The sequence below is a fragment of the Diabrotica virgifera genome, chromosome 8, assembly GCF_917563875.1.
Source record: "Diabrotica virgifera virgifera chromosome 8, PGI_DIABVI_V3a".
Lineage (NCBI taxonomy): Eukaryota > Metazoa > Arthropoda > Insecta > Coleoptera > Chrysomelidae > Diabrotica > Diabrotica virgifera.
In genome coordinates this window covers 154,538,174-154,558,451 of record NC_065450.1, presented here as the reverse complement: position 1 = coordinate 154,558,451, position 20,278 = coordinate 154,538,174, and the positions used below count along the sequence as shown (strand labels likewise).

General features: G+C 33.0%; 1 protein-coding gene across 4 annotated transcripts in view; it reads left to right on the top strand.

The window, feature by feature from the left end:
- Window positions 1–20,278, top strand: part of LOC114329682 (protein dead ringer-like) — an 871,887-nt gene that overhangs the window by 814,082 nt on the left and 37,527 nt on the right. For all 4 annotated transcript variants that reach the window (XM_050658217.1, XM_050658215.1, XM_050658216.1 and 1 more), the window contains exon 5: window positions 5,023–5,206. In XM_050658217.1, coding sequence (XP_050514174.1) covers window positions 5,023–5,206 — 184 coding nt within the window. The remainder of the gene's footprint in view (window positions 1–5,022; window positions 5,207–20,278) is intronic.

Genomic DNA, 20,278 nt, shown 5'->3' with positions numbered 1-20,278 from the left:
TTGCATCGCAAATTCCATTTGAAGAAATTGGCGATACATTTTTGTAAATTTTTATGGTTTTAAGTTATTTTTCCGGTGTAACTACAATGATTATGCAAAAAATTATGTTGTCTCGCAAACTTAAAATGCGTTTATCTCGAAAACGGTCGAGTTTAGCGTGATGAATGTAGTATAGCTTTTTTAAGTACAAATATTAAGAGAATAAAAGTTTTGATTCAAAAAGTATGTAGAGTGGGTAAAAAAAATTAAAATATTAAATGAGTGCTGAAAGGTGCATGTGGCGCCCTCTGGGTAATACATCATTTTTGGTGGCGAATTTAGATTTCTTGTCCCAAAAAACCCCCCTTGCCAAATTTCGTGTTGTTATTCCATGCATGTTAGGAAATATTCAAGAATAAATAAAAGTTTAACTTTGAACCCTGTATTTCGGTTATTATCAACTTTCGTGCTAAGGTAAGTTAGCTTAAATCGACCTATTTTAACGTCAGGAATCTAAGGTTTAGCTATGGCCCATTCTTTACCAAACACCCTGTATAGAAAGTGTTCCATTCCAGGGTATTTTATAGATGTGGTTCTTTGATCTCTCTTGTGTGTCGTTTGGTTTTGGACAGGATGTACCTTAGTTTATTGGTTGTTTTGAAAGTAGTTGTGATGTATTATTTTCTATACTTTTTAATTTTTCTGATAAGCCCCTTACATATGAAGGGTCAGAGGGAAAAACGATGAATGTCAATTTTTTGGTCATTTTGATGCCGGATTTATACTCAGCTATTGCCACTGCTGCTATCGTTGACGGAAATATTGCCCGAAATACGATATCGATGCGAGCGAGGTGTTTACATCAGTTCCTCGCCGTTCCTCGTCAGTGTCCTCACAACTCATTACCGAATGACTCACAAGAAAGGAATGTGATGACAGCATCGTCTTGCTCCCTTACTCACTTGACGCTTTGCCGGCGGCACGTGAGAGAGAGAGAGAGTAGTTGAATGTGAATACCCACTCGTCCTCGCGCTGCCTCCCTTTGAATTCCGCCACAGAAAACCGACTCTTGGGGTATGTAGGTGCAATAGCAATAGCATGACGAGCAGCAGCGCGATTGAGCTATTTACACATTCACGCTGCCCACTTCCCTGTCCAATTCCCTGCCGAACAGGGCTGAGTATAAATCCGGTATGAGATTGTTGTGCAATCTGTTAGCTTAGAAAGAGTACTATCAACCTGTGAACGGCTAAGGGTAAATAACAATGAGAATCTCCTTAAAAACATGTCAGAAGACTGGACGCAAGGGTGAAAAACATTGAATATGTAACTTTGTTTTTCATTTACCTACCGAAAATGCTTCAGCCATTCATCGTTCTTCCCTCTGATCCTTCATATGGTAGTATTGCCATCTTTGGATCCCTGCTTGTGAGTGTTTCTGGATTGCTTATGGTGTGTTCTTATTTTCTTTCTTGGGTCTTGTAGGTAAATGTCCTTGTTTATAAATGACAATGGGCAGTCATTTTTGTAACCCGGTTTTTCTCTTCAGGGAATGATATACTTGAAAATTCCTTTTTTAATGAAGTTGTGGTTTGAGTGTTAATTTAAATATCTGTGTGGGTTGGTTTTCTGTAGACTTTGGTTGCATACCCTGTGTCTTCTTTTGTAGTGCATCCAGAAAAGGAAGTGAATTATTGTTTTCTTGTTCCACGGTGAATTTGCTAGATTCTTCTTTATTGTTGATGTCCATCAGAAATTTATTCAATCCTTCTGGCTCCTGAGGCCAAATGGAAAATACGTCATCTACATAAATATCTCCACCATATACAGTTGGTTGTTTGTCTTGTTGTTGGTGTGGTTTGGTTTTCTGTAAATTTTCGTTGTATATTCTGTATCCTCTATGGTTACATCCAGAAACTGATGTGAATTGTTATTTTCTTTTTCATGGTGAATTTGAATGAGTATTCTTTATTGTTGATGTCCGCATCAGAAATTTATTTAATGCTTCTGGTCCATATCTTCACCATACTGTGGATTGTTTGTCTTGTTTGTGTACAATGTTTTGTTCGAAGTCCTCCATGAATAAAATCAGCTAATAAAGATGAGCCCATGACTAATCAGAAATTTTGCTTATAGAAGTCATTATGTATGTAGTTGAAAAAAAGTATTCTTTGCATATATCAGTAATAAACAGAATCGCAGAAGACAGTCAGAGATACGGACTTTCACTAAACACTAAGAAAACAAAATGTATGATGATCTCTAAGAAGGAACAGCAGTTTGGAGGAATCAGTGTGAACGGTCAACAAATAGAAAGAGTAAAAACATACACCTACCTTCACGTACGAACGTCAATGAAAATTGGGACCATTCCATAGAAATCAAATGTAGGATAGAGAAAGCAAGATCTGTATTTCAAAAAATGGCGCAGCTCTTCAAATGTCATGATTTGTCGATACCCATAAATATCAAGTTACTACGATGTTGTATCTTTCTTATACTGTTGTACGGAGTTGAGTCATGGACTCTCACAGATGCCACCTGCAAGAAAATTGAGGCTTTTGAAATGAGGCTTTATCGTCGAATCCTGAAGATATCTTATACCGACCACATTACTAATCAGGGTGTTTTGCTGAGAATGGAAAAAGAAAAAGAGCTGTTAATCACAATAAAAACAGCCAAAATCGAATACCTCGGTCACATCATGAGGAACAGTGAAATATATGGACTGCTGCAACTAGTCTTACAAGGAAATGTAGAAGGAAAGCGAGGACCAGGAAGGCGAAGGATTTCCTGGCTGAGAAATCTACCTATGTGGTTCAACACAACAACCACAAATCTTTATAAAGCAGCAGTGTGCAAAGTACAGATTGCTATGATGGTCGCCAACATCCGAAACGGATAGGCGCTACAAGAAGAAGAAGAAGAATTATCTGTGCAAAAAGTGTTATTAGCTCCATAGCTGATACATTCAGTTTGGTTTGATTCATGATTGCTGATACATTACTTCTCTATGTAAACTTACGTGTATAGAAATCGGCCCACTTAAAAATTTGGTCATTTTTGATGTATCATATTTCCTAAACCTGCTGGCCGATTTAAGTGATTTTTTGATCATGTTATAGCCTGATTGCCTAAAAATACCACCGGAATAATATTGTTGCTAAACAGGTAAATTTTCATTGTATACAGGGTGTACAAATCAAACCGTGTTTTTTTCTCAAAGTTCGCATCACCCTGTGGAATATTCTAGCATTTATAAAATGCTGAAATTAAAACTCAACTATAGCCTCAGGTTTTCTTAGTATTATGTTTTTTGATTCATTCGTTTATGTTCATTGGGTAATAAAAAAGTTAGGTACTTTAACAACTAGACAGTTCTTCATCCAAACACGGTGTTTTTAAATAAGTGCGACAAACTTTAAGGGGTAATTCTGCATGAAAAAATAATGACAGTTGGCTTTATAAACGTATGTCCGCAAATGTTTCGTTTTCGAGATACGGGATGTTAATTTTTTCTTACAAATTGGCGATTTATTTATAGCCTTAAAAGCAGTAGAGATATGCAAATGAAATTTGGTAGGTTTTAAGAGATGGTTATTGCGGATTTTTTGATATAAAATTAAGAATTGTATATTCACCATTAGCGTGCATACGGGTATTATGATCGGTCATATTACACGTATGCGCGCTAATAGTTGATATTAAATTCTTAATTGTATGTCAAAAAATGTGCAATAACTACGTCTTAAAACCCACCAAATTTCATTGGCATATCTCAAACGGTTTTAAAGCAATAAAATAAATCGTCAGTTTGTAAGAAAAAATTCAACATCCCGTATCTCGGAAACGAAACATTTGCGGACATGGACATACGTTTATAAAGCCAACTGTCATTATTTTTTCATGCAAAATTATCCCTTAAAGTTTGTCGCACTTATTTAGAAACACTGTGTATTGATGAATAACATGTGTAGTTGTTAAAGTACCAAACTTTTTTATTATCCAACATAAATGAATGAATCAAAAAACAAAATGTTAAGAAAACCTGAGGCTATAGTTGGGTTATAATTTCAGTATTTTATAAATGCTAGAATATTCCACAGGGTGATGCGAACTTTAAGAAAAAACACAGTTTGATTGGTACACCCGGTATACAATGAAAATTTACCTGTATAGCAACAATATTATTACAGTGGTATTATTAAAATAATCGGGCTATAACATGTTCAAAAAATCACTTAAATCGGTTAACAGGTTTAGGAAATATGAGACATCAAAAATGACAAAATTTTTAAGTGGGCCGATTTCTATGTACGTAAGTTTATTATTATTTATTATCTTTATTACTTATTTATTATCTATTAATTTTGGCATACCAAATTTTTCAATAATTTTGTTATTAGATTTTTTTGAAATATTAATCGAACACAGGTTTGTTTTCTCAAAATTAAACGTAAAATAATGCAAAGAGAATTGTTAGTGCCAAATTTCATTAATGATTGATCATTTCACGCATTGAGATTCGGCTCTGATTCCCCATTACTGTCAAAAAAAATCTCTTAATAGCTAATCACCGACACCTCTTGTTCATAATTTTTTGTTTTTCTGTCTGGCGTTTGATGATTTATTTAAATCTAGTCGACTCTTGGTGGATAGTGTGATTTCCAAATCTATTTCTGTGGTCCGTAATTATATACTGAATGCGTTTCGGGCAACACAAATGGTTCCAATCTTCGATTTTAGACATCACCATTTTCTTTTATTATTGAGTATATTTTTGTACCTATATTTCCGCATTGTATGGAGAACAAACTGTGTTTCATTTCACGTATTTTTATATAATAATTTTCTCCTATTAAATGCAGTTTTTAAAATATGGAGAAATAATATATGTATAAGAGGTTAATTTAGTTATATAAGAAAGTAATAGTTTTGGGGAATAATTTTGAAAAACTGGTCCGATGAAAGAATTTTGAATGGAAGTTAAAAAATATTGATTGGTTTGCTATATGATAGTAATAATCATTTTCTTTGTTACAGGGACTCCCATAAACCGATTGCCAATAATGGCGAAGTCTGTTCTTGATCTCTATGAATTGTACAATTTGGTGATAGCCCGTGGTGGTTTAGTAGATGTTATTAATAAGAAGTTGTGGCAGGAAATTATTAAGGGATTGCATTTACCATCGTCAATCACGTCGGCAGCATTTACACTTAGGACACAGTAAGTACCTTTCTTTAAAAATTGGTAAAGCTTTATTAAAATAAGTAGTATTTTTCAGTCAGCTGCTGACCCATTAATCCGCTTCTTTTGTATCTAACCCATCAGCTGTGATCAAAAGTCACACACGTTGTCACACTTGTTGTGTAACATGTCTGGTGATTTGATAAGTAGTAGTAGTAATCTCCTTGGCAACTGCCTAGCTGATAACTTTGACAACTTTGGCAACTGCCTAAAGTTGACGTGTTTGGAAATAGTTTTTTATGAAACAGTTCGTTAAGTATGCTTTTTGCGAACGCACGCGATGTTTAGAGCACGAGCGACAGAGGAGAGAATTCGCAAAAAGTACTTCACAATTCTACAATTTTTAGATCTTTGACATTTAAAAATTCTAACTTCTTTCAAACCACAAAACTGTCAAAACTTTTGTTGTAATTGATTGCTCATTATGTCATCACCATGACAACGCGAAAGTTAAGGATATTTGATTATATGAAAGAGTGCCAAAACACAGTGCGAAAAAGTAAATCCCGTTTAAAGTACATTGTTACTTCACGTACACTTTAAACCCTTCACGCACTGCTATCTATAATGACAGTTTTATCAAACTAAAATCTCATACATAATATGCCATAGAGTAGATAAAATGATTTACCTATATGGAGAAACATGATATTCGATACAGTATTATTTGGAAAATAAAACGGCAAAAGAAATAAAAGAAACGCTGGATAAATACTGAGGGACCAATGCTCCTTCATAGTACATTTTTTCACGGTTTTTGCTCTGAAATTTAAAGAACCGCTTGGATTGACATGAAATTTGGCATACGCATAGTTTACATGACAAAGAAAAAAAGTGATGATGTGCCGATGTGTACTTTTGCCCTGGGGGTGAGTTTCATCCATTCTTGGGGGTGAAGAAATATATGTCCAAAATAAGTCCGGAAATGGATAAATTGACTAATTTTAAGTAGATTTTGTTCTACAGGGCTTTTCGCCAAGTCAACACTTTTCGAGTTATTTGCGAGTGAATATGTTCATTTTTCAACAAAATAACTACATTTTTAGACGGTTTTTCGCAAATAACTCAGAAAGTAAGTATTTTGTCGGAAAAAACGTTCTTAGCAGCCTGTGAAAAAGTAAAAAAAAAGGTGTACGCGTTAGGTCTCTGGACCTCGTAGAACCAGAGTTATAGCCAATGAAAAATAGATTCATATTCACCAAATTTCAAATAAAATATTTCGAAGTGAAATATCCAAAAAATTAAGCACTTTTTGGAGAAAACCCATTTAAACTTTTTTAAAGTGTTTAAAAAACGCTTTATTTCTGTTTTCACAAAAAGTTTCTAGCATTAAATTTAAGCAAGTTACGCTCAAAATAAAGTTGGTCCCTTTTGTTTTGGCAAAAAAAAATCGGGAAGATCGCCCCCTAATTAGCAACTTAAATGAAATTAATCGTTACCGCTCCAAAAATTATTTTTCTTATGTTGTGTTTATATGATCTGTAAGTTTCATCGATTTAAAGTGCTTATTTTTGAAAAAATTTGATTTTAAAGAGAAATTTTTAAAAAAATTTATTTTGACAAATATGCTTTTTTTCAAAATAACTTAAAAATTGTTAGAGATACCAAAAATCTCGAAAAACAAAAAAAGTCAGCATTGCTTTTCTGAATATAATGTATTTTTTTGTTTTTCTGTAAGACAAAAATTGATTAAGATTTGGTGTTTCTAAATTTGTATACATTCGTGATCAGTGACTCGTTCAACCCCTTTTAACTACAGCCCTTTCAAAAACAAGGACTTTGAACCGATGAAACTTACAGATCATATCGCCGCCGCCTACGAAAAGTATAACCTCGAAAAATGCCGTTAAGAGTAGAACTTTCAATGAACGCCGCGAAAAATATTATTTTCGATTATATATGGTTGTGAAAATTATAATCCCTAATAAAGTGTTAGCGAAAAAAATTATTTTTTTAGGAGTATCGGCCAAAAACATCATCTCTGTTTGTGGGTCCTGGGTCCACGAAAATTATAATTAGTAAAAAGTTCTCAGAAATAATTATTGTTTTTGTCGGCAGAAACAGAAACAGAAAGGGAAATATTTGTTTTCGTCGGCATCTATTATGAACTAAATCTTTTCATTATAAATATTTTGGGAGTTATAATCTTCGCGGACACGCATATAAAAAAATTGTAATCGCCAATACTTATCAAAGAGTTATTATTTTCACTGGAAATGTATTAGGACTCACATTAATCATAGGTACCAGCGATATATACAATACATACAAGAGTCAAGAAACGTGTGAAGTCGCAACGATTAAGTTCATTTGAGATACTAATTAGGGGGTGATTTTCCCGATTTTTTAACAAAAAAAAGGGACTAACTTTATTTTGAGCGTAACGTGTTTACTTTTGATGCTTTTTTTTATAAAACAAAAATGAAGCTTTTTTTTAAACACTTTAAATAAGTTGTAATGACCGAAATGTGCTTCATTTTTGGTTATTTCACGTTAAAGTATTCCATTTGGAATTTGACGAATATGAACCTATTTTTAATTAGCTATAACTCTGCTTCCACTAGGTATAGAGACGTGATATATACACCATTTTTTTTTAAATTTTTTACAGGCTATATTTTTGCTCAGAATGTTTTTTCGACAAAATACTTACTATTTCAGTTATTTGCGAAAAACCGTGTAAAAGCGTAGTTATTTTGTTGAAAAAATAAACATTATTCACTAGCAAATAACCCGAAAAGTATTGACGTGAAAAACTCTACAGAGCAAAAGTTACTTAAATTTAGTTTATCCATTTCCGGACTTACATTGAACGAATATTTTTTCACCCCCAAGAGGGGGTGAAAACCACCCCCGTGGCAAAAGCACATATCAGCACACTATCACTTTTTTTCTTTGACTTGTTAGCTATGTGTATGCCAAATTTCATGTCAATCCAAGCAGTTCTTTAAAATTTAGAGGTTTTGCAATATTTTACCGTTAAAGAACGTACTATCAGGCGACACTCTCAAATTTTGGATCTGTGGATTTCGTAGGGGAAACTGATAAAAATCATTCTGCCGATTGGTGCTGCATTTGCTGACCATTCACCAAATACATGATCATGTGACCACTTCTCAGCAGTGTTTCAACCTGACGAAGAAAAATCGAAATTTTGACGTCCACGGTAGTGGACGAAAGCCGGCAGTGCTCCGAAGCGGTCAAAAGTGGATCAATTTGCCGGCAATGTTATGGCGACGAAAATCCAAGCGAAAATCCAAAAGTCGACGTCAACGAAATAGCATTGATCCATAAACATAAATACTTATGTCATGAAATCCAAATTGCCAGGGACAATCAAACTGCCGAATTACAGAGGAGGATCACCTTAGCATGGGCCGCATATGGAGCTCTATCAGACATCTTCAAGAGCAACTTGCCAAATTATTTGAAAAGGAAGACGTTCAACCAATGTGTGCTTCCAGTCATAACTTACGGCGCCGAAACATTATCGTTAACCCAGGCCACAGCAACGAAACTTAGAGTGGCCCAAAGAAGAATGGAACGGTCACTACTTGAACTGACTCTCAGAGACAGGGTCAGAAACGAAGAAATCAGGCGTCACAGATGTCATAGAGCGGAAAGTGGAATTGGACGGGCCATGTAGCCATAATGAAGGACGGGAGGTGGACCCAAAAAATTACAGTGTGGAGACCAAAAGAAAACAAAAGAAGTAGAGGTAGACCACCTACACGATGGACAGACGACGTCAAAAGGATTGCTGGGAATTGGTTGCAGAAAGCCCAAGATCTAGGGGAGGCCTATGTTCAACTTTGGATGCAGAAGGCTGGATGATGATGATGATGTTATGGCCACTGTATTTTGGAATTGTAAAGACTTCATTTAAATTAACTATATTAAAGAAGGTAAAAGTATGAATACACAATGTTATTGTGCATTATTGGACAAATTGAAGCAGCAACTCAGTGAGAAACGGCTCCATATAAAGAACAAAAAGTGTTGTGTCTCCAAGACAATGTACTGGCTTACAAAAGCGTGAGAGTGGCAAACATTCATGAGTTGGACTTCGCATTGCTTTCTCATCCGGCTCATTCTCCTGATTTGGTTCCCTCCGATTATTATGTATGCAACATTTTTTATATGAAGAGATGACTCGTAAATTAAGCTCGAACGAAGAGATAATAATTGACGAAACTTGATAATTTATATTTTGCGGAGCTTCCTGAATCGTATTATTCGGACGGCATAAACAAGTTGTAAAATGGCTGAAATCGTTGTATTGAACTAAAAGGAGACTATATCGAATAAAATAAAATAATATTTTTGAAAACACGTTTTTTATTTCAAAAGAGGTTACTTATCAGACCAATTAGTATAGTAGTAAAGATAATAATGAAAATTAGGAAATGCAAATATCAAATGTGAAGAAATTGAAAATATAGGGGGGGGGGGCGGATGCTCAGAGCTGTATATGGAGACATAAACTCTGTGGGAGATTGGATACGACGAACAAATAGTAGCTAGAAAAACTCTATAATAAACCTGTCAGCTGCTTTATAAGGTCTAAGTACCCTGTCAGACTAAGACACTGGTGTCTGACACCGGCAGCAAGGCATTGTTTTAAATGAACGACTACCGACGAGCCACTTTCGACTGTCTGGCTGATTTTATTGGCTTAACAATGCTTTGCTGCAATTGTACCGGAAAACTTTCAAATCGATTTTTCTAGAAAGCGGTGTGTCCTACCGACTTGAAAGTAAGAGTATCTTTTAGTACTAGAATACCTCACAATTTAATAATCCAGTATCAAAAATGCTTACAAGTTGAAGACAAAAAAGTTATGCGATAAAATAACCGTTGCCCTACCCAAAACGAACGCCTATGACCGGTACTAGAAATTTGCAATAGATGGAATCGATTCATTTCTAGAAAGTAAATGTGTATACAAATTTTCATTTTTCTAAATAGAAGCGTTCTAGAGGTATTTAAGAAAAACTAATTACATGGTTAGTTTAGATGGCCATCTTCAAAGAGCTCTAGCTCCCTTAGGAAGCATTTTCGGACTAGGTGAATTGGGTTAAAATGTCTTAAAATTATCTGAGGAATCTCCTGTCTTCGTTTGTCGGTAGAGTTTTTGGACACCCTGTATAGAGCAAAGACAATTATGTTGGTGGGGACATCTACAACGCATGAAAGAAACTAGACCAGTTCGAAGAGTATGGGAAGCAAAAATATCAAAAAACAGGAAGAGAGGAAGACCCAGACAAACATGGGATAAAGCAATAGGAGCCATTCTGCAAAAGAAAAGATCAAACGATATATACAGAAAAGAGTTGAAAAAATTTGTATATAGATAACTGATATTTTATAGAATTCATGAAACTAATTAGAAATGTAGAATTATATGTAAAGGTGTAATTTGTATATTTGTAAGTACCTATGTAAAACTAGATATGTTAAGTTCGTAGATTAAAGTTGTAACCCTACACCATTGCATGGTAGAAGGGATATTGATTATAAATAAATAAAATATGAACAATTCACACTGTCCGCTACGTATTGTATCAGACACCTCTTTGTAAAATCAGGTTTTTCGGAAACGAGTGCTGGAAACGATTCGAGCATGATAATCTGCCGCGACATTTAGAGTTAAGTAGGTAGGCCATGCGATGAGAATGGATAATGAGAAAATAATGAAGATGGTCCTAAAACGAAATTTTTTCGAATCACGAAAAGAAGGTTGGGACGACCAAGACAAAGATGAGATGATAGCGTATAAGAAGACCTAAGAAAAATAGGAGTTCATGACGAACGAAAAAACAACCAACAGATATAAATGATAATAGTAGGCGAGGAAAGTATGAAAATTTGCAGTTACTCGAGCGTTATGGGGACCTATTGGGTTGTGAAGAGTAGGTCTTAAACCAAAAAAAGTTAAGTTTGCCATAAAGTGGGGGACTTTCCATTTTTTAATTTAATTTTCCATTTCCAACAGTCGTTTTTTCCGATTATAGCGCCATCTATCCATAATTCGAAAAAATGTCTCGAATAAAAGTTGCTTCATTTTACGTAAAGAATCCAAATCTGCAATAAAAATTGGGGGCTTCTATTTAAGATTTTAAAGTACCCCCCACGCCACCTCCGTGGGGGTCGTGTTTGGTGCCAGTCGATAGATTTTTCAAAAATATTGAATACGTGTGTTTTGCAGCTTTTCGATCTTATGTTTATTTCGAGAAATATCGCGGGGTTCGTATTTAAAATTTTATATTTACCCCCCATCCCATCACCAAAAAGTAAGTATTTTGTCGAAAAAAACGTTCTTAGCAAAAATATAGCCTATAAAAAAGTAAAAAAAATGGTGTACACGTTAGGTCTCTAGATCTCGTAGAACCAAAGTTATAGCCAATGAAAAATAGATTCATATTCACCAGATTTCAAATAGAATATTTCGACGTGAAATATCCAAAAAATTAAGCACTTTTTGGGGGAAAACCCATTATAACTTTTTTAAAGTGTTTAAAAAAAGCTTTATTTCTGTTTTTACAAAAAGTTTCTAACATTAAACTTAAGCAAGTTACGCTCAAAGTAAAGTTGGTCCCTTTTGTTTTTGCAAAAAAAAATCGGGAAGGCCACCCCCTAATTAGCAACTTAAATGAAATTAATCGTTACCGCTCCACAAATTATTTTACTTATGTTGTGTTTATATGATCTGTAAATTTCATAGATTCAAAGTGCTTACTTTTGAAAAAATTTGGTTTCAAAGTAAAATTTTTAAAAATTTAAATTTTGAAAAATATGCTATTTTTCAAAATAACTTAAAAATTGTTAGAGATACCAAAAATCTCGAAAAACAAAAAAGTCAGATTTGCTTTTCTGAATATCATGTATTTTTTTGTATTTCTGTTAGGAAAAAATTGATTAAGATTTGGTGTTTCTAAATTTGCATACATTCGTGATCAGTGACTCGTTCAACCCCTTTTAACTAGAGCCCTTTCAATATTACGGACTTTAAATCGATGAAACTTACAGATCATATAAACAATATATACACGAGTCAAGAAACTTGTAAAGTTGTAACGATTAAGTTCATTTAAGATACTAATTAGGGGGTGATTTTCTCGATTTTTTACCAAAACCAAAAGGAACTAACTTTATTTTGAGCGTAACTTGTTTAATTTTGATGCTAGAAATTTTTTTTATAAAACAAAAATGGAGCTTTTTTTAAACACTTTAAATAAGTTGTAATGAGTTTTCCTCTAAATGTGCTTCATTTTTGGTTATTTCACGTTAAAGTATTCCATTTGGAATTTGACGAATATGAACCTATTTTTCATTAGCTATAACTCTGCTTCTACTAGGTGTAGAGACGTGATATATACACCATTTTTTAAAACTTTTTACAGGCTATATTTTTGCTAAGAATGTTTTTTCGACAAAATTCTTACTATTTGAGTTATTTGCGAAAAACCGTCTAAAAGCGTGGTTATTTTGTTGAAAAAATGAACATATTCACTGCCAAATAACTCGAAAAGTATTGAGTTAGTGAAAAAACTCTATAGAACAAAAGTTACTTAAAATTAGCCAGTTTATCCATTTCCTGACTTTCTTTGGACGAATATTTTTTCACCCCCAAAAAGGGGGTGAAAACCACCCCCAGGGTAAAAGCACATATCGGCACAATATCACTTTTTTCTTTGACTTGTTAGCTATGTGTATGCCAAATTTCATGTCAATCCAAGCGGTTCTTTAAAATTTAGAGGTTTTGCAATATTTTACCGTTAAAAAACGGACTATTACGCCCCGCTCAAATCGTCAGATTTTTGAAATATACACTGTTTTGCATGTACTTAACTTACTGTATCTTAATCTGAGGTACATTTACAGGGTACAAGGTTTCTCCCCATGTGATAATCTGACGCGCTCGAGTAACTCAAAAATCCCCGCTTGGGCTCCCCTATACGATAATAAATTAATCCTTTTTTTTAACCATTAATAGTGGAGTCGATGCGGTTTTTACTTACGGAAAAAATGTAACTAGATATAAGTTTTTATAATTTCATTATATTAAGAAATGTAAAATAAACAACATATTAAAAAGTTCTACTTCAAAAGTGGGTGCTTAATATTTTATTAAACAAATTAACTGCAAAATTAGTTGTTTTTACAATACGTACGAAAATATATGTTTAAAAAAAATTATCTAACCATTGAAAAATTCAGAAAATTTTACCGACAAACCATATACCTAAGTAGCTATAGTAAATAATATCATAAATATAAACCAAAGTTAAAATTTTTTCTAAAATTAAATCTACAGCTTCTATAATTGTTTATTTATAACGCGCGAGTCACCCCTCTCTCAGGCATTGGTATGGTATCGTTCTGCCGAACGCGCGATTGACTAAATTTAACATAACATTTTAATGAATTCATCAAATTAAATTTTACAAATTGGAAATGAAAGAAGAACGTTAAAACTATTAAATATAAAATTTTTATAGTTAGGTATACTTACTTACTTACTTACTTTACTCCTCTTGATTCCATTTGGAACATAGGGCCTCTACAGTCCCCCTCCATTCATCTCTGTTTCTGGCCAGGGCTTTCACTTCTTTCCATGTTAACCCATTGTCTTTTAGCTCTCTGGTAATATTTCTTTTCCAGGATGTCATTGGTCTGCCTTGTTTTCTTTTTCCAGTTGGTTGGTAATCCAGGGCTTGTTTGGTTATATCATCTTCATTTTTCCTTAATGTGTGTCCAATAAACTTCCATTTGCGTCTGTTTATCGTTTTGGCTATCGGCTCTTGATTAGTTTTTCTCGATAGTTAGGTATATTGCAAAGAAAAAAATATGTGCATAAGGACGGTCTGGCCAGATAGTGGGACTTATGGGCCATTCCACGAACATACGCCTGTTTTGGATTACTTCGACAACGAATATTTTACTGTGCAACATAAGAAGTACGAAAGTAAATGGCGCTAATAATTATTCCAATAAACAACAATGTAATTTGCAATTTACTTTCGTCCTTCTTATTTTGCACAGTAACATATTCGTTGTCAAAGTAATCCAAAATAGGCGTATGTTCGTGGAATAGGGTATACATAAATTTTCTCAAATTACACAAATTACTTTTCAAACATCGTATTAAACGATGTTTTAGTAAAAAAATCAAACATTTTATTTAAGTGACACACGTCTCAAAAAATGTAAGTTTTTAAAACTTCGTTGGTTTTACAGAATTACTACCACTTTTAAGATGATGTTATGTATTTAAGGTACTACATAGTACACTTTAGAAGACCAAAAATAAGCATTTTTCAATATTTTTTTTCTCAGAACCTTTATTAAAAATGAACATAAAACTTCTTACAGATTAATATCCAACTCTTAAAGAATACAAAAAATATATCTTTTTTCATTTATGCACGTACACTAATATTGTACAGGGCGCCAAAGTCGAGGCCTCGAAAAAAAGTAGTTCCGATGGCGGACAGTTAATCTCAGAATTGGGATCTCTGAAACAAAAAAATCGTACGGCATTTGAAAAAGGAAGGTTTCCTACGTGACAATTTACCACCGTTACTGAAAAATTCTGCAAAAAAAAGATTTTACGGAAATTTGAAAAATGTTTGTGAAAAAATCGCCCGTTTTTCTTCAGTTTTCATGGTTAAAAAATATTTATTTTTTATATATTGGTCAAATTGTGGTAAATTGTCACGTAAGAAACCTTCCTTTTTCAAATGCAGAACGATTTTTCTGTTTCAGATATCCCAATCCTGAGATTAACTGTCCGCCATAATTTTTCGAGGCCTCGACTTTTGCGCCCTCTACAGTATCAGTGTACGGGCACAAATGAACAAAGATATATCTTTTTGTACTCTCTAAGAGTTAGATATTAATATGTAAAATCTTTTTTGTTCATTTTTAATAAACGTTCTGAGAAAACAATTCTTGAAAAAAATGATTATTTTTGGTCTTCTAAAGTGTACTAGTACCTTAAGTTTAAAGGGCTATATTACAATTTTATACACGTTTTTTTTTTTAATTTTAAGATGTAATGTTTAAAAAGCACGACATTTAGTTCAGAGAAATAAGGAAAAAAAATATCGTGTTGGTGACACATCCCCCTCCAGGCTGAAACCAAATTTTTCGAGTAATATGGTCATCTATAATAATAACCTATATGTTTCCTGCAGCCGATTTTGATGATATACATAGTTATAAACAAATGAAGATCAAAAAACGGCAAATTTTCGCTTTTTTCGTCTCTTACTAAAAAATTGGGCATTTTAAACAAATTTGAGAGTAATAAACTCATAAACCGTATAAAAAACTTCAATATGGCGTTCGCTGAATATGTCTATCCTTATTGGTTACTTAGAAAATTGCCAAATAAATCATAAATTTTGAGTTTTTATAAATATTCATAACTTATGTAAAAATTAACTTAGACCCTTCTTATTACATGGAATGCTGAGACTTATGGTGCTTAAATTATACCCTAAATTCCAAAGCAATTGGTCAAATAGTTTAAAAGTTATTTAATTTTTTTATCCAAAATTAATTTTTTTTTGCAACACTGTAAGTCAGAAAATGATGAAGTTACAGTAATATTTTGGATAGTTTATGAAAGAATAAAATTTACAGTATTAATTTAATTTAAAAAAAATGACAAAAAATAATTATAGATATTGCAAAATAATTTTGCAAAAACATGTGAATTAAAAAAATGGGGGGCTAACTTTGTCCCTAAATGTCCTAGAACAGTTGTTTTTCTTTCTAAATGTGTATAAAAATTCAGTCTTTCTAAATATGAAAAAATAATTTTTCTACGGGTAACGGTTAAAAAGTTATTCTAATTGTTTATAAGTAAGCAAAAAATGGACATGTTTTTGCAAAATAATTTTACACTGTTTAAAATTATTTTTTGTCATTTATTTTTAATTAAGGTAATAGTATAAATGTTCTTCTTTCATAAACTGTCCGAAGTATTATTGTAACCTCATAATTTTCTGACTTATAGTGTTGCAAAAAAAATGAATTTGGGAAAAATAAATTAAATACCTTTTAAACTATTTGACCAATTGCTTTAAAATTTAAAATATAATTTAAGTACAAGAAGTCTCGGCATTCCGTGTAATAAGAAGATTCTCAGTTAATTTTTACCTAAGTTACGAATATTTATAAAAACTCAATATTTATGATTTACTTTTCAATTTTCTAAGCAACCAATAAGGTTGGACATATTCAGCGAATGCCATATTGAAGTTTTTTATAAGATTTATGAGTTTCTTACTCTCAAATTTGTTTAAAGTGCTTAACTTTTTGGTAATAGACGAAAAAAGCGATAATTTACCGTTTTTCGATCTTCATTTGTTTATAAGTATGTATATCATCAAAATCGGCTGCAGGAAACATATAGGTTAATAATATAGATGTCCATACTACTCAAAAAATTTGGTTTCGGCCTGGAGGGGGATGTGTCACGAGAAAAACCTTATTTCTCTGGACTAATTATTTTACTTTGAAAACTAAAACAACTTCTTTTTGAGAAAATTAAGAAAAATTAAAAAATTAAAAACCGAAAAGTATCAATTGAAACAAATGTTTCTTTCATTTTTCTTAATTTTTTTCTGTACATCTTACCTAAAATACATTAAATTTTCATCATTTTAAATTTTCAAAATGGAATGTCAGATTTGGACAAAATAGAAACATTTTTGAACAAAGTAAAACGATATTTAAAATTATTTATACAAAACAGCTTTTATTGTTTAAACAATTAATAAACAATTAGTCACTAGATCTGTGGGTAAAACTTTTTATTAACGTTATTTAAAAACTAACAAAGGTTTTCGAAAAATATAAGTTTACTCACAATCGGTTAGTAATTTATGGATTTCTAACCTTTGAAGTAATCAGGAAGCGACTTATTACTTACTTTACTTTCCCAGCTAGCCGGGAAAGTACTTTCCCGGCTAGCATCTGTCACTTTTCTACCTGCAAATGTCAATGTCATTTTTGATTAAAAGATGGTTTAGAAAGAATAGAATCCACTCAACATTTATTTAATTAAGAAACAACAACAATAACAAAAAGAAAACTATTTGGAATTATAAATATTAATAGTTACATTAGCACACCTTTAGCCACGCGCCATTTACTGTATAGTTCATAGGTGTTTTCATACCTCTTCCTGCTTTTTTCAGGAATTATTCCTTCAGTAGCTCTCTCTGCAGCTAATCGCAGTTCTGGTGGCGTACATTCAAATTCACTATCAGACATTTTTGTAAAATAAACACAATTTGATTATATGTACAATTAATGGTGCTTTGCACCTCGGTAAACTACCTTGCCGCTCGGCTGAAATAGAGTTCTTTCCCGCTAGGTATGTAATATACTATTGTTTGATTTTTTCCGAAACAGTGCATGTTTTCGATCTACATCGGCTCCACTATAAAAGAAGTTGTAGGTATTACTATTGTATTGTTGTGATGTGTTTGGAAAGCAGCACTAAGAAGCAACTCTAGTTCATTTACTACTGTAGGTGTATTTTGAGTATGGATTTAATGGCCTTTTGGGGGCGGGGGGATCTCCTACTATCGATTTGTAGAAAACGGTTTTTTTAATACACTGGTAATCGAAACATTAATGGGATATTAAAAAATAAAACCCGTCACGCATCGAGCCGTCAGTAATTAAATTTGCATTAAAATGGTTCATTCCGAGCTTTGAGGTGTACCTCACCTCATACCTCATTTTTTGTTGGTCCGTTTTATGATTGCTTTTCTGACGTATCAGTTTATAGCGTATTATTTGAATTTTTATTAACGCTCGGTAGGTAATAAATCACCGATGGACATTTTTGTTGAACAGAAATGAACTCGCTCAAAAGGATACACACCTACAATTTATATTATTCATTACATCTTATAAACAACAAATTCATTTATAATTACATATATTATAGTATTTTGAAAATGTGATATATCTGTAGACGTATACTGTTGTTTTATTGACTTCCAAAAGGCATTTGATCGTGTTAAGCACTCAATATTAATCTAAGTTCTAAAAGACATTGGCTTGGACGACATAGACGTTCGCATAATTGCAAATTTTATATTGGAATGAAACATCAGTTTTAGTAGACGGTTTGGAATCATAGGCTCTTAATAATAATAGAGGAGTACGACACGGATGCCTCTTGTCGCCCCTCCTTTTCAACGTTTACTCCGAAAGAAATTGCAGAAATGCTTCTTCTTTTTTAAGTGCCGTCTCCTACTCGTAGGTTGGATATCATCGTCACTATCTTTATTCTATCTACGGCTGCTCTAAAGAGTTCTATAGAACTGCATTTAAACCAGTCCCTTAAATTCTTCAACCGTGGCAAGTAGGCAAATAATTATTGTGTATTTGCCAAGTACATGAGTCGTTTGAACCCGTGTTGAGCTGGCCCCCCCCACTTGCAAAAATCAAAAAACAAATAGCCCTGATTTATGAGCTATTTATGAGCTCTCATAGTCCGCAAACTAAAAATTTTGAGCTCGTTCCACTGAGCAGGAATTTGATACCTTAGTGGGGGGGGGGGGCTGAGTCAGCCCCCCCCACTACTTAAAAATAGGAATATTGAATCGGTTTTTGCGGCAGAATTACGAGCTATTTATGAGCTCTTGAAATTATATAGTTTCGATTTTTGAGCTCATCCCCTTCACCCCCAAACAACCCTTTAATTGATTTAACTTAAGAGAAAAATGCTGAGAAAACTTAAAATATATCGTATTGCGGATATAATTCCTATAGGTTATATACTCTAAGAATAAACTATTAAATCACGTGCATTTCGATTATTGAGCTACAACCCCTTCGCAAGAAACCACCCTATCTTCCTGGCTTAAGAGAAAGTTGTACTTAAAATGCATTAAACTAATTATTTGGCGACTACATATCATTTAATAATTTATAAGCTTCCAAATTACGCGCATTTATATCAGTAAATTGCAATTTATTTTGTATAGTGCAGTCACTGAAGGTAAAAATCAACGATTACCTTCAATTTCGGTGAACCTTCATCGATTTTCACGAAAATTGGTCAGTGGTTAGAGGATACGTCAAGAAACAAAGGTGACATGGTACCACCTTGCGCCTTTACCCTGAGGGTGGATACCGCCCCTTCTCGGGGGTGAAAATTATTTTATTAAAAATAACTGCACAAATCAATAAAAGAACAAATTAAAAGCAAAATTTATTATATAAAGTTAATAAAATAAGTCAATACTTTTTAAGTTATTAAAGATCAAAGATTTTAATTATTCGGGAAAAAAATGCATGTTATGAAGCGGTTTTTCGTAAATCACTGAAAAGCTGTATGTTTTTACAAAAAAGTTAATAGTAGTTTAATTCGTATAGCTTATATTCTAAGAATAAACTCTTAAATCACGCGCCTTTCGATTATAGAGCTACAACCCCTTCGTAAGAAAACCATCCCATATTCCCGGCTTAAGAGAGTGTTGTACTCCCGAATGGTGAATGATGAATGGAGATTTACCGAAATCGAAGGTCATAGTTGACTTTTACCTTCAGTGACTGCACTATAGAAAGAAAATGGCAATTCAATAATTGAGATGCGTATATTTTGCAAGCTCATAAATTATTAAACGATGTGTAGTCGCCAAATAATTAATTTAAATTATTTTAAGTACAACTCTCTCTTAAGCCGGGAATATGGGATGGTTTTCTTACGAAGGGGTTGTAGCTCTATAATCGAAAGGCGCGTGATTTAAGAGTTTATTCTTAGAATATAAGCTATACGAATTAAACTACTATTAACTTTTTTGTAAAAACACAGCCTTTCAGTGACTTACGAAAAACCGCTTCATAACATGCATTGTTTTCACGAATAATTAAAATCTTTGATCTTTAATAACTTAAAAAGTATTGACTTATTTTATTAACTTTATATAATAAATTTTGCTTTTAATTTGTTCTTTTATTGATTTGTGCAGTTATTTTTAATAAAATAATTTTCACCCCCGAGAAGGGGCGGTATCC